The sequence below is a fragment of the Rattus norvegicus genome, chromosome 6 (genome assembly GCF_021556685.1).
Source record: "Rattus norvegicus strain SHRSP/BbbUtx chromosome 6, alternate assembly SHRSP_T2T, whole genome shotgun sequence".
Taxonomy (NCBI): Eukaryota; Metazoa; Chordata; class Mammalia; order Rodentia; family Muridae; genus Rattus; species Rattus norvegicus.
Window position 1 is genome coordinate 31,826,306 of NC_141539.1, and position 14,731 is coordinate 31,841,036.

The 14,731-nt window shown below is 48.8% G+C and overlaps 1 protein-coding gene across 1 annotated transcript in view; it reads right to left on the reverse strand.

Moving 5' to 3' along the window:
* Dpysl5 (dihydropyrimidinase-like 5) overlaps nucleotides 1-14,731 on the reverse strand; it is an 84,572-nt gene that overhangs the window by 3,425 nt on the left and 66,416 nt on the right. The window contains 7 exon segments of the mRNA NM_023023.1: nucleotides 1,968-2,136; nucleotides 3,858-4,065; nucleotides 4,517-4,659; nucleotides 7,127-7,268; nucleotides 11,244-11,400; nucleotides 12,455-12,530; nucleotides 14,180-14,224. Coding sequence (NP_075412.1) covers nucleotides 1,968-2,136; nucleotides 3,858-4,065; nucleotides 4,517-4,659; nucleotides 7,127-7,268; nucleotides 11,244-11,400; nucleotides 12,455-12,530; nucleotides 14,180-14,224 — 940 coding nt within the window.

A 14,731-nucleotide genomic window follows, 5' to 3' on the forward strand; every position in this document is an offset into this window, starting at 1 on the left:
TGCTGAGCCATCTCTCCAGCCCATGCCTGGCTTTTTCAACATGGTTTCTTGCCATTGACCTCAGGTCCTTGTGCTTAAAAGGCAAGTGCTTTATTGACTGAGCCATTACCTCAGTCCCAGGTATTCAGTCTTAATCCTTGTGTCTTTATTCCATTATCTTGACAAGAAAACCAGGGATGGAGGACCTTATATGATTTCCACGGTTTACAGTTTAAGGGGTTTGAAGAGCCTGGGTTTGAACCCAGGTTTTCTGACTCAGAGTCAACACTCTGAGCCTCTTCACTCACTCACAGGATCAGCAAACTCAGTCTCTTTTGTACAATCAGACCAAGGGACTAGCCAGTTATCACCCAGACCTTCAGACACAGGTCTCAGTGAGTAGACCAGAGAACAAAACAGGAAACCAGTAACCATTTTGGAAAACGAAAGAACCATATAACCAAAGGCTCACATCTTGGGTTTCTAAGACTTAGAAGGGAGGGTCTAGTGTCCCTGAGAGCACAGTGGGACATTTGCCAGTATTCCCCATCATCAACAGATTAAGACTTGGGGCTAGAAGAGAGATGACAGGCAACTTGAGGTCTGCTGTGTCTGTGTCGTGTGTGCTCCTTGCCACTGTTCAGTCATGGCTCTTGGACTGGGCAGAAGGGGCCACTGGCTAGTCAGACCCCATTGTCCCAGGGCTCATCATTTTTTGTGGGGTTGGCTTTTTGCAGGCTGTGTGCTCGGGTCCTAGGATTCCACACTCTGGACTGGCAAAGCCTTAGTGTGTTTGGACAGTGCTCCAGAAACACCACCCAGCAGTCATGTCCCACTGCTTATGGGACCAGTCCTTTGGGAGCACATTTTTGGAGGACTCCTCTCCACAGACCACCAGCACTTTCAAGTGGAAACCCCAGGTTCCTGGCACAAGCTGCTCTCAGCACAAAGCTGGGCACCTAGGGACCTCAGTAGGCGGGACCTCGGTAGGCGGGACCTTGGTAGGTGGGGCTTCAGAGGTGGTTTGTGTGTGGTCCTCATTCTCTATTCCTTAGGACTCTCTGCTCTTGTTCCTTTTGCCTTTCTTCCCTTGCAGAGTACACTCTCTCTCTGGCTAGTGTCAGGGTCAGGGAAGCTGGGTCACCGCCCATTTGAAGTGGTGGTGAAGCTTTGTGAAGGACTAACATACCTCACGGCCTCTGTCTGCTCCCCATAGAGAACATCTCACCATTTATGAGGCAATGTTCCCCACCAGGGACATCTGAGGTATGTGAGGTATAACTGCATAGATGGACATGGTCTAAAGGGACCCAGGCACAGTGTTGGTGTCACTGGGAGGGTCAGAACATGACAGAGAGACCTAAGGTATTCTGTAGATAGATGAGAGCCAGGGCATGGAGATAGGGAAACAAACTGGGAGTCAGCACCAAAAGAAAGAAACATGGGTTGGGTAATTTAGCTCAGTGGTAGAGTGCTTGCCTAGAAAGTGCAAGGCCCTGGGTTGGGTCCTCAGCTCCGGAAAAAAAAGAAAGAAAAAAAAAAGAAAGAAAGAAACATTTTACCTAAAGTTATTGAAATGTTTATCATGCTTTAGAAAACAAAGAGCAAAAGGAGAAAAGGTGTAGGTGATGTGTGGAGGCCAGAGGGCACAATGAGCAATGAGGGCAACAGAGGCTTCAGCGAGGCTTGGAGGGGGAGGGGACAATGACAGCAGGGAGGGCTCTTTCTGAGCCCTGGACATCTGTGGGGTACCCTGTGTGCAATGTCCTCAAGGTGTTTCAAGGGACAAAAACATCACCAGAGAGAGTGTCTAGTGGACTGTGGCTTGTCTAGGGGCTGGTGAACAATCCTGGCTCTCCCAGGCCCTCAGCCTGTACGTCTCCAACAGCACACGCCACATGTCTCGGTCTCATAGCACTACAAAGGCTGTACCCCACTGCCTGGGCCTTTATCCTGCCTGCCGGCTCCCGCCACACCCTCACCCTTACCAGAGAGGCTGAAACTGGATTCATGAAGGTCCCGCATGCCCCCGTGCCGGGTGACTGGCCGTGTGGGAGTGTCTGCCAGTGGTGTTCCCATCTCTTTTTTCCCAGGGTTGACAACCACAGCGACATCCCCTAGGTAGGGAGTACGGTCCACTCCCCTCACTTTTAAGGTCTAGTGAAGAGAAAAGACAGGCATGTCAGAGTCAAGTGGACAGCTAAGACATCCTCCACCCACAGCTGCCATTCTGCATAGGACCAAAGACACACAGGCGACAGGCTTCTTACCTCCATAGTCCAAGCACTGAAGAATGCCCTTCCTGTTTCTACAGAAAATGAACCTGAGCATGCGTGTCTAAGTGCCCATGTACAGGAAGTGCCTTGGTCTCCGCCCTCCACATGGATGGAATCCTTCTAGGGGAGTTTGGCAGGGTAACGGTTGAAAAACTTCTCTATGGTGAGCATTCTGACACATACAATGGTGTCCTGACAATTGCCAGGATCCCAATGGCCCAGACCTTTTCACTGTGGTCTAACCAGCAAAAACTTAGGGTAGATATACTTTGTTTGGACATGGGCCACTGCCGGAAGCAATACTAAAAGGCTAGGAGTTATACTGCATAAACCAGATAGCCAAGGTTCTAGTTTCTGCTCTGTCACTTAGAGCTGTCCTGGCCTAGGTCAGTTATGGGATTCACTATATTAAAAGCGCTACTGTGACAGGGAGAAAGTGTGTTGGAGCTTGTGCAGAAGGCTGAGGAAGCAGCAGCAGCAGCAGCAGCAGCAGCAATATGAACACTGTATCTTTTGGGATGGAACCTCAATTACAATGTTGCGTGCTGTCTGTTGCACAGTCTTTTTGAGAGAAACAACAGGCACAGGATTTCTGAAGGCCCCTTGGCATTAGCAAGACAGGAAAGGAACTGAGCAATCAACCTGTGTATCAGGAGGACCTCACTGGTCCTGGACAGGTTTCCTATCTGCTTGTGCACTTAAATTTTATCTATTGGGCTGGAGAGATGGCTCAGTGGTTAAGAGCACTGACTGCTCTTCCAGAGGTCCTGAGTTCAATTCCCAGCAACCACATGGTGGCTCACAATCATCCGTAATGGGATTCGATGTCCTCTTCTGGTGTGTCTGAAGACAGCTACAGTATACTCACACATATAAAATAAATAAATCTTTAAAAAAATTATCTATTGGACTGTAGAGATGGCTCAGAGGTTGACAGTACAGACTGCTCTTGAAGGGAGAGGCCCTGAGTTTGGTTCCCAGAACCCACCTGAGGTGGCTCACAACTGCCTATAACGCTGGCTCCAGGGTTTTGGTTTTCTGGTTTCTATGGACATCCTTACTCAGATGTGCACCCCCCTCCCCACACCACCACCAGCACCAGCACCATCACCACCATCATCATCATAGATATATGCAAAATGAGAAGTGGAAACCAGCATTTTCCAGTTCCACCTTCCCTCCCCTACTGTCTCTGCAGCACACTCTTCTGCCTAGATGGTGACAGAGGAAACCGTGTGCTACGACTTGAATCTGAAATGTCTCCTCACAGGTTCACATTATGAATACTTATTCCCTGGCTAGGCCCTGGAATCTTTAAGAGATGGGACGTGGTTGGCCTCTGAAGGTTATTAAGATGGCCTCGCACTCTGGCTTCTTCCCCATCTGCTGCATGGGGACAGTCCCTCTGCACACTTCCATTGTCACGAACTGCACCCAGTCACTTTAACGTTTCTGAAACCTTCCTCCTCTTAAGTTATCCTGGTCACATCGATGCAAACATAATATACAAGACGACAACATCTGAGAGTTAAAGGAGGGCAGTGAAGATGCCCCCAAGGGCCTTGGTCTCTTCCCACACATCTTCCTCCCTGCCCCCCTTACCTTCTCTCTCTGCACCAGCTTCTTATAGACAATGTCTGGGAAAGACCGCAGGGGACAGAACTTGCCAGTGCCCTCCGCGCACATGAAGACGCCATTCTCATACACCACACGTCCCCGGCTGATGGTGACCAGTGGCACACCGTGGCAGCGCATGTTCTCGTACAGGTTGAAGTCTCCACCCTGCACCTGGGTGCTGGCTGAGATGGTCCTGGCGGGAATGAGGGCAGGACAAGATCTGAGCACACGTAAAGACATCTCGATGGAGAGTTGCCGCCGGACAGGAAGGAACCGTGCCCAGGGCTGTCTGATAAGGGGCTTAAGTCCATCCTCTCAAAATCCTTGTGTTGAAATCTTTACCCCGAGCGTCTCAGCATCTCAAATACGGGGCCACGGCTGGACATTGAGCCTTTAGAGAATTAGTGCTAAAGGAGGTTATGTAAGTGCTTATATTCCCTACCTAACTGTTGTCCTTACAAGAAGGGACAGAGACACTGGACATGGGTATACATAGGGGTGGATACGAGCATAAGAGTACCATGGTCATCTGCACGCCACCACCACCTTTCTCTAAACTTGAAATGGCCTTTGCAGTGCTGTAAATACAAGTTCCTCAAAACCCCAAATCCCCCTAATCCCAGGAGACCAGTGACGAGCTTTACTTTGTGGCTTCTGGGTCCCACACCACCACATCAGCATCGGCTCCAGGGATGATGCGGCCCTTGCGAGGATACAGGTTGAGAATCTTGGCTGCGTTAGAACTGGTGACAGCTACGAAACGGTTCTCATCCATCTTTCCTCCAACCTGGAACGTGGCAGAAGTACCAGATCAGTCCGGCTCTGAGGGTGTGGCTTCCCCAGGCACTTGCTAGCCCCCTTCCTCCCAGCCTGTGCTCTTTTAATCTCAGGGGGTCGCATCTTTGGTGCCAAGGTGAACAGTGCTATACGCACTGTATCACGTGAGTAGACTGGCAGAGCTTGGGAACCCATTCGATCCTTTCTTCCCTACCCACTCAGCCACCCTAGTGACTTGTGCCCAAAGCCGCCTGCCTGGGGCAAATGTGCCTCCTAAGGGGCAGCTCCACTTGTGTGCCCACTTGGGATGACTCAGAGGCTTCTCTTCTGTTTGTCTGATTTCTTCAAGGCCCCCACAGGATGCCTGAAACCACAGAGAACTGAGCCCTACTCGTACTAACTAGGCTTGTTCCCTACACACCTACAACCAAGTTGACTCATGCAGCGGGAGGCTAACAACAACTAAGACGACAGAATAATTTAACAATAGGTTGTAACAAAACTTACTTAATACTTACAGTATAAGGCACGGTAGCTTACGCCTGTAATCTTAGCTGTGGGGAGGCTGAGGTAGGACAGTTATGAGTTTAAGGCCTGGGTTACATGGCGAGTTCCAGGCCAGCCCAGGGTGCGAAACAAAAACAAAAACAAACAGCTTCTCCAAATGTATGGACGCTATTTAGAGTTTTCCATTTAATATTTCGTGGACCGTGGACCACCTGAAAAACTGGGGATAGATGGGAGACACCACCGCATATTCTGGGTTCCGAAAGAGCTACTTGCACTGTGCCGGGCACTGCGTGCCTTTCTCCAGGGAATGTCCCGAGCTCCCTCCTGGTCTCTCCCTGAGCTGGTGACTTAGCTTTCAGTATTTCAAACCTCTTTGGGCTTGTACCGAGTGCTGAGTGCATTCCATGATAGATCAAGACAGAACAAAACGAAAAACACAGAACCCCTACTCTTCACGGGCAGAACAGGTGGTGTTCAAAGGAAATTCCAGCCCCCCATCTTTTTTGAAATTCAATCAGACAAAATATCTCCAGAATATCACATTCATATCCCTTAACCCGAAAATCCCCTTCTAAAAATCTGTTCTAAAGGAAGTAATTAGAAATGGCGACATTCTTAAACAAGGACTTCTTCACAGCCTCATCTGAAGTGTGAAGACTGGAAATAGCCTAGAGTTTCAAAGGAATAACTAAATATAGCGTTTCCACTGGAGGGAACATTACGTAGCAATTAAAAGAAGACATTTGGGGGTTGGGGATTTAGCTCAGTGGTAGAGCGCTTGCCTAGCAAGCTCAAGGCCCTGGGTTCGGTCCCCAGCTCCGGGGGAAAAAAAAGAAGACATTGAGACTAGGGGACTAGCCAAAGGTGAAGCTCTAGCCTAGCATGGATGAAGGGCCGGCTACATCGTATGTACCAAAACCTGTGTCTTAGAAAGATCACAACTACTTAGTGCTCTAAAATGACTTAAAGTATGAAGAAAAAAGATGACTCCAGTCACTAAAACAATGTATGGTAGCCAGGCACAGTGGCTTACACTTAAAACCCTGGCCCTTGGGAGGATGAAGCAAGAAGACCACTGAACAGTCAAGGCCTAACATGTCGTCATGCCCTGAACTAGGAAGACATACTGAAATGCTGAGTTTCTAAGGTTTCAAATAGTAAGAATGTTTTTCATATGCTTTCCTGAACTTTCAGCATTTCAATAATAACAGGTAATGGGGTGGGCCTTTCCCCCCCATGTGTGTGTGAGGAGACACTGCGCTAGCTAAGTGTGACCTCTGATAGCAGTGACCTCTTCCTAAAACGGGAGCTGTGATTGGGTCAGCTCTCCAGTAGGGGCTGTGATGGCTATTCTTGCTTGTCAACTGGACGGGAATGAACTAAAACCCAAGCAGTGAGGGATTTTTCTTGACTGGATCATATGAGATTGGAAGACTGTATATACGCATGCATATATATATATGTCACATCTCTCTTCCTCTCTCTCTGTGTAATATATATATATGTATATATATATACACTATCTATCTATCCTTTCTCTCTCTCTTTCTCTGTCTCTGTGTGTATGTGTGTTGTGTATGGTGTGTGTGTGTGTGTGTGTGTGTGTGTGTGTGTGTGTACATGAAAGAATGAAACTTTCGCTCTCTGCCTGTTTGTCTTCGCTTTCCCTGGCAAGTTTATATACACTGCTGCTGAAGTATTCCTTCACTAATATTAAAGCCTACTTCTTTGGGATTCCAACATAAACTGAAGACCAGCTGAGACATCCACCCTCATGGCCTGAACTACTATTAGATTCTTGGACTTCCCGTGAGGAGAAAGAGTGCCAGATCAGCCTGCCAGTCACTCTTAGAGATCCCCTTTCTACATGTCCATTCTATCAGTTCTGTTCCTCCAGAGAACCCTAATACACCCCCTAAGCGTGGGCTTGGCTGAGATCTTCTGCTTGGGCAAGGCTGCAGACCTACCACTCCCCTCTCCCAGACGACGCTCATTCGATCCTGTACACCGCTCACACCGTGTGGGATCTTAGTGAAGTCTTCCTTGCCCATGGCTTTCTGCTTTGTGGTGAATGGCCGGTGATCGGATGCCACGATGTTCAGAGTGTCACTGGGGAGAGAGAAATGATCAGTGAGGGGACAGGAGGCAGATGCCTCTGAGGGTGAGGGCAAGTTGGGGGTGGAGAGCTTGGGCTTGGGAACCTAGAGAGTTTTATTTCAAACTTGGTTCTGCTGCTCATTTGCTGGACGACCTCTATGGTGTGTTGCTTTCATTTAAATGAACAGTGTATCTATCGACAGAATTGGCATAGGTGCTGAGCAGTGTCCCCAGTAAACGCTTGTAGGACAGCGGGCAGAGGACAATTGCCCATCAATGAGGGTTTCCCTGGGCTGGGTTGGTACAGGTGGTCTTAATGTCAAGGGCACACATGCTATGTTTTCAACAGCTCCCTGACCCATGCTGTCCCAGCAGGACAACATAGTAGGTGCTTGACGAAGCTTTTCCAAGTTCAATGCTAAGCTCGCTAAGGGACTCGGAACCACAACACTCAAGAGAAAGAGTGCTGAGATTTAACTGTCTGGAAGCTTCAGGGTTACAAATGGCTAAGGTTCGACCAGGACCTCAGGCAGAAGGGACCACGGAAGGGTGGCGAAAGTGGCATATTGTGGCCTGCTCTCTGTGAAAAATGGAGGCAGACTGACCGCCCATGTTCAGAGATTTCTATACCAGAAGCCACACCGATGAGAATGCTTACGTCACTAGGGCAAAGCAAGCCTCAGAGGTTCCTGGCTGCAACAAGGAGCTCACGTGGGACTGCCCAGTAGGGGCCCTGAGGGTTTTGTGTACCTTGTAGATAAGCACATGGGGGCTAACTGGATGGCCCACTCAGAGGGGCCCTGGGATCAGAACAGCTCCTGTGGTGTGGTGTGGTGTGGTGTGGGGTGGTGTGGTGTGGTGTGGTGTGGAGGCAGATTTTGAGGCTCCTGAACAGATTTCAGTCAGGCTAAACAGAAGACCGTCTCTCCTGGGACCTGGCAGGCCCATCAGTTAAGGCTCTTGCCAAAGACTAATGTCTCTGGCAAATGGCTAGCATGATGACTCAGCTCTTTGAGTGGCAGGGCTGACCTTGCCCTGGGCTGTAGAGACAGGAAGAGACGTCTACAGAACAGGAGTGTTCCGTGGCTCCCCAGAGGCTCCCCACCCTCTCTGCACCTGTAGAAGCCGTAAGAAATGATGGACTCTCAGGGTTCATTCTCTTCTTAGAGACCGGCCAGGTGAAGCTCAGACTAGAGGAGATTTCAATACAGGATAATGGACTGCAGGCCGGAGACCCTGAGAGCTAGGCTCAACTTCCATCCTTTAACCGAGTACCCGACTGCTTCAGAAGCAGGTACCCTAGCCTGGTGGGGACAAATGGTAGTAAATTTTTATTTATTATTCATCTATTTCTTTGTATGTGTGTATCGCGTGTGCACACATGTATCATGGCCTGAGCATGGAGATCAGAGGACAACCCTTTGAAGTCAGTTCTTCCTTCTAACGTGTGTGTTCTGAGGATCAAACTTAGGTTGTTAGGTTTGGGGACAATTGTCTTTTACCTGCTGAGCCATCTCACCTGCCCAGGAAGCCAGATTTAAAAATAAAGGACAGATATGAATTGTACCTTTTATTCATGCTTAATCTAAGAAATTATACCAGAAAATAAATGACAGGTGAGCAACTCAGAGTCTATTATTGTTGTTGTTGTTGTTGTTAAAGTTTATTTTTCTTTTCATGTGCATTGGTGTTTTGCCTGCATGTATGTCTATGTGAGGGTGTCAGATCTTGGAGTTACAGACAGTTGTGAGCTGCCATGTGGGTGCTGGGTATTGAACTTGGGTCCTCTGGAAGAGCAGCCAGTGCTCGAAACTGCTGAGCCATCTTTCCAGACCCTCCGATTCTCTAGTAGAAAAAGGTAACTGATGTTTTCCAGCCAGCATTCTGTATCACATAAATCACACCAATCCTATGTTACAGGAGAAAATTACAGTAATCATAAATTCCTATCAATAGTTAAATTGTGCCCTGAATCCTGTGAAATATTTACAATGTTTACTGCTTACAAATGAACTAAGACTATCCACCATATGGAATAATAGTCCTTACATGAGACTTTATTTAAATAATTAAAGTGGAAAACCAGGCTATATATATATATAAAGACTTAAATTAATAAATGAATCAATCATTGAATAACACTTCCTGTCTATTTGTGTCTGGATGGACTGGACACGTGGCCTGTTTTTGTTCCTTTGGTAAATTAGTTTGTGGCAAGTGTAGTATTTCAAAAGATTCTCTGGGGGTTGGGGATTTAGCTCAGTGGTAGAGTGCTTGCCTAGAAAGCGCAAGACCCTGAGTTCGGTCCTCAGCTCCGGAAAAAAAAAATCAAAAGATTCTCTGAATTCGATCAAGTCTTTCTTATAGTATTTTACAAGCATGTATGTATGGGTGTTGTGCATGTTTGCATGTATGTGGGTGCATGCATGTGGATGCCCAAAGTTGCCTTCAGATGTCTTTCTCAATCTCCCCTTTATTTATTTGGTCACTTCGGCACCTCCATTCATTAGCGTTTCCCTAGGAAGTTTTGTGTTGAGAGAACAGATGGAAGCTTTGTGACAAAAAGGAAAAACGTGTCTCTGCCAAGAGACTTCGCACAGATCTGACAACTTACCAGACGGCCTCTTAAAGATAGACTGGAGCTAGGCAACGGTGGGTCAGGGATGGGCAAGACCACGCCTTGGCCAGTATAGCTTAGTAACGTGTCTCTTGCCTTCCAGAAACCTGAACTTCAGGTCAGGACCCCAAAACAGGTTTTTCTTCCAGGGGTTGAGAGGTGCTTTTGTACAATGTCCTCACAGGTTTACCCTACATCCAAGCTCTGTGTGAGACACAGGTGGTCTAGCCTGCTTTCCCAGCAATGGAATAGTGAAGACCCATGAGCTTCCTGTGGGCTGGGGGACTGGAGAAAGTGGCCTGGTGTAAGCAGCCTCACCAGGGTCCTTGCTGGTGCTACAGGCTGACTAAGAACATGCCGGGGCATGAGGAGATGCTCCCACCTTTCTCTCTCCTCCATCCACTCCAGCGTAAGCAGAGAGAGCTAGGGACTTGGCCAAGGAGCCGACTCTAAACTTTAGTTTGACTTTAATAGCCAAAGAGAAGGGAAAGTAATGTCTCTCCCCAGGATGTCCCTACCAGAGGATAAAGACGTTTCAAGCTGTCATGGAAACAAAACTAACTTTTTCATGAATGTGCCTCTTGCCAAATCCAGGATGCTCCTCGGACTGTTTTATTCAGGTGGAGGTTGAGCATCCAACATAGAAGGGATTGAGAGTGGAGCTCAGAAGAGAAAGGAAGGCAGGCACAGAAGGAGGCGGTGACACATAAGGAGAGAGAAACTGAGGAACACTGGGGAGAGGTGACGTAAGCATGGCTAATCTCCACATCAACTAGGTTGAATTAAGAACTGCCAGGGCATTAGTGAGGTACACCTCTGGGTGTGTCTGAGGGCAGGGAGTACCATCCAAGGGCTGAATAAAAAGGAAAAAAAAGCAGGTGACTGCCAGTGTTCCTCTGCTTGCTCTCATCCTCCACTGAGACATTGAGTCCTAGCTGCCTGTTCCCAAGCCTTCACCGAGGACTGTATCTATGGGAAGGGGCTACAATAAGCCCTTCCTCTCTTAAAAGTTGCTCCTTCCCGTATTTATTTTGTTGCAGTAACAAAGTAACTGATGCAGTCAGGAAGAGAGAGGACCATACATATCGAAAGATGGGTCCTAGCCCAGTGCTCCCCACAGGGTTTCAGGATAAGGTGCCATGGTCTCTGAAATGCTGGCCAATGCTCTCACGTCAAATCTACTTGTCTGAGAAGCTCAGCAGGATAGCAAGTGGCTGTTTGGGCTCTGGAGAAGGAGGTCTAGGCAAAAATCACCCGTGTGGGCTCAACAGAACCAAACTCAGGACAGGTTTGGCTTCCAGAGCTACAGGACATCATGTTGAAAACCTAAAAGGCCCTGTGTGGAGTGCCCTCCAGCTCAAACACCTTACTTGGCCAGCAGGCTCATGAGGTAGGTGGAAGTGTTGGTGTCCAGTCTCAGGGGCGGCACCGTGACATAGGCGGCTGCATGGGACCAGTCCTGGTGGTAGTAGTGTAAGCCTGTGAGCGTGGCGTGTGCGTTGGTGGTCTCGGCCAGCACCACCTTCCCTGGAAGAAGAGTCAAAAGCATAACTTGGAAGTCTCTGGTCTAAGACTTGGGCTGTGCATTACACTATACAGTTAAAGGAGCTGAGGAAACCAGAAAGGCTTGCCCCAGCTCCCCTGGGCATGTAAAAGCCCAGAGCCTTTCCCATTCTGTTGACTCTGGGCAGAGGACAAGGGTTCTGAGGCTAGGGGACGTAGGAGGGAATTCTGGGAATTCTAATGTGGCGTGGCAGGGTGATGGTAAGACAGGCATGAGGTGCCAGGCCTAGGGGGCATCTCAGCCTGTCCTCTGAGCAGGCAGGTGATTTGACAGCTTTAGAGCTTCTGGGGCAGAATCCAGAGCAAATTCAGAGGGTAGGAAGTCGGAAGAGGGGTCCATCCAGCAAGCTGGGCTAACAGTCCAGCTGAGACCCTTCAAGGGACCTCAGCTGAAGGAGAGGCAGAAGACAGAGCTCAGGTGTCAAAATGTTATGAAGGCTGTGGTACACAGTCTGCTGGCTAATACTGCCAGGGTTCCACGCTGGCTTTGTTTCTCCTGTTACCAGACCCTTACCAGCACCCCAGGCTTCTAGCTTTAGCATTACCAGGGCATCTGCACTGGGAGTCACATAAGTGCTCCTCAGGGGTCAGATGCAGGGTTTAAGGTGGTGAAGGAAAGTTATTTCACGAATGTCTTCCTTCACCACCACTCTGCGCCCCGCCCCACCCATACCCACGGGAACCAGTATAGCATTTTGTTAGTTGCTGAGGTAACTGTTAGTTCAACATAACAGGCCAAAAAGACACCGGTTAATGAGTCAACTTAAGACTTAGATAATTTCACGTGACCTAGTCAAGGTAATAGACATTTCTGGAAAAGCTGTATGTGTAAGGAAGAAAACTGGTTCTCATCTACTGAGCCCAGGATAGTGCAGGGTACCCCGAGGCAGACAGTTACAGAGAAATCCATGGCTATCCGTGGTCTCAGCAGCCCAGCCTGGCAGAACCTTAGCTAATGGGCTCTTAACCTTCTCCAACCCCACAGCACAATGTGTGCCTAAGCCTAGGTAGGACTCACCTTGCATCTTAGCAGCTGCAATGACATCACCAGCTGAGATACTAGACACATTGACCAGGTAGATGGGACAGTGAGTCTAAAGGCAAGAGACAGCAGGAAGTAGCAGGAACCCCCATAAAGCTGCCATGTACCCAACCGCCCCTTTATCAGTCCCGCGCCAACATATATCCCCGTGTGCTACTCAATACCCATCACTAGGTGATAGTTTATGCTCGGGGTGCAGGGCTGTGGTCTGAGCGCACCCAGGATGCAGAATTGTGTGAGCAACGCAGAAGCAGAGGGAAGCCAGCATTGGGGATCCCCAGTAACCCGGGAGGTGACCTCAGGTTGCAGCTGATGAGTACAAACCTCAGATTTTCTCTGACTCATGGGTTTTTTTCCCCCCGTTTTATTTTTTTTTTTGTTCATAAACATGATCTGATCCAGAAACAGTCATGTACTACATCCTGTATCTGACATTTTGATGCCTTTGGTCTGAAGGTTGCCTTATCAACAGACAGAATATATCCAGGAGAAAAACCAGACTCAGAGTCTAGGCTGGACAGAAACTGATCTTGTAAACACCTGGATTGCATATGATCAGCTGTTTTATAGAACTGTGCAGAAGTAGTTCACAGCCTAACTAATTTGGGCACAACTGAGAGAAGAACCAAGGAGCTGAAGGCTGGTCAGACCCTTCCTTATGATGGGCTGGGTGTCTATCAGGAAGTTTGTGGTAAAACTGTTGTCATGACAATGGGACAAGGTCCAGACCTTTAAGGAGATAATAGGAAACCTTCCTAGATGTGTCGGTCTTTGCTTTTATTAGTTATCAAGTTAGGAGTCTTTGAGGTGCTTGACATGATTAATCCTAGGGATTGACATGCAGCCTCCCTGTCCTCCACATTCCTAAAACCATGACCCAGTGTTTACATCCTCCAGGGCAGCCTAGGTCATTCCAGAGGGGAAGGTGCTATGCAGGATCCCTCATTAGACTCATAGTGTACACTCTCGGTACAGATTACTGTGCACTCTCCCAGTTTCTGATTTTGTGGGTGAACCTCAGAGCTTGCTTCCCTGAGACTGTAACACAGCATTGATATCGTCTCTGACACATAGCATTGATATTGTCAACTAGGAACCATGCCATTGGAAATTTGTCCTTCTGGAGTCCGTGGTTCCCATTATCTGAACAAATGGAACTCTTCAGTGACATCTGCAGGGAAGGATGGCCTCTCCGAGGCACACTGCACTCTCCCTTGCTTTGGTCCCGCCGAGCCCCAGCAGCTGTTCAGGGCAGAGTGATGTGATCCTAGCACTGTGGTTTCAGAGAGTGAAGTAGCAGATCAGAGGGGCTGTGATGTGCGGGCGATGGAAAGCATGGATCTGCTAGGTAAAGAACAAGGCTCTGATTTCTGGCGCCCTCTCCTGCTGGTTCCTGACACGCTCTCCCGGTGCCTTGTTAATGGCTTTACCAAATCAGGGAAAGACGCTTGGAAACAAAGGCCCAGCGGCAGGCATGGGGTTAAATTATAAGAGTGTAAGCCATTTACACTTGAGCATTGACTCTCAGCTTCAGTGACTTCATCAATCTAACGGGGTGGGACAGAGAGCTGGGGCTGGCAGGATGCGCACCACAACTCTGGGACTGACACATCCATTCCATTCGGCTGGGGTCCTGAGAGCCACTTGTGTCACTGGCCTCCAGACAAGAACCATGTTCCCAGGAGGGTGGCAGCTACTTACCCTGTTTGCAATGGTGATGACACGGTGAGTGGCTTCCGCTTCCAGCTGTTAAAAACAAGGGCGAGAAGGAACCACGGGTTATCATTTCCTTCAAGAAGCTGCACCTGCTGGAGAGCTCTCTGCATAGAAAGTGCCAGGGCAGCTGACACAGCAGAGGGGCTGCCTGCACCCACAGGGGCTGGCAAGACCCTGGCACCAGGCTCCAGCCACCAGGGTTTCCATGGAAGGAGAATCCCAAGATTTAGGATACCGGATACCAAGGTGCACCCTTGGCAGATGATGCACAGGGCTTAGAAAGGTAAGAGGGAGAGGCTGGGAAGGGAGGTGGGAAGGAAAGCTCGGTTCACGATGCAAAGTAAATAAATAAATGAAAAAAATGGGGGGGGTGTTTCCTGGGCAAGCCTGGTGATGTGAGCAGTTTGCTTGGCACTGACAGAGCTGTCCTCTGCTGCAAGTGTGCTATGACGTCCCTCCCCCATACGCAAATGTTTTAGGGTAACGAAAAGATAGTAAACAACTTAGAGTCTCGCCTCTCCCTGTCTGCTACTGTAT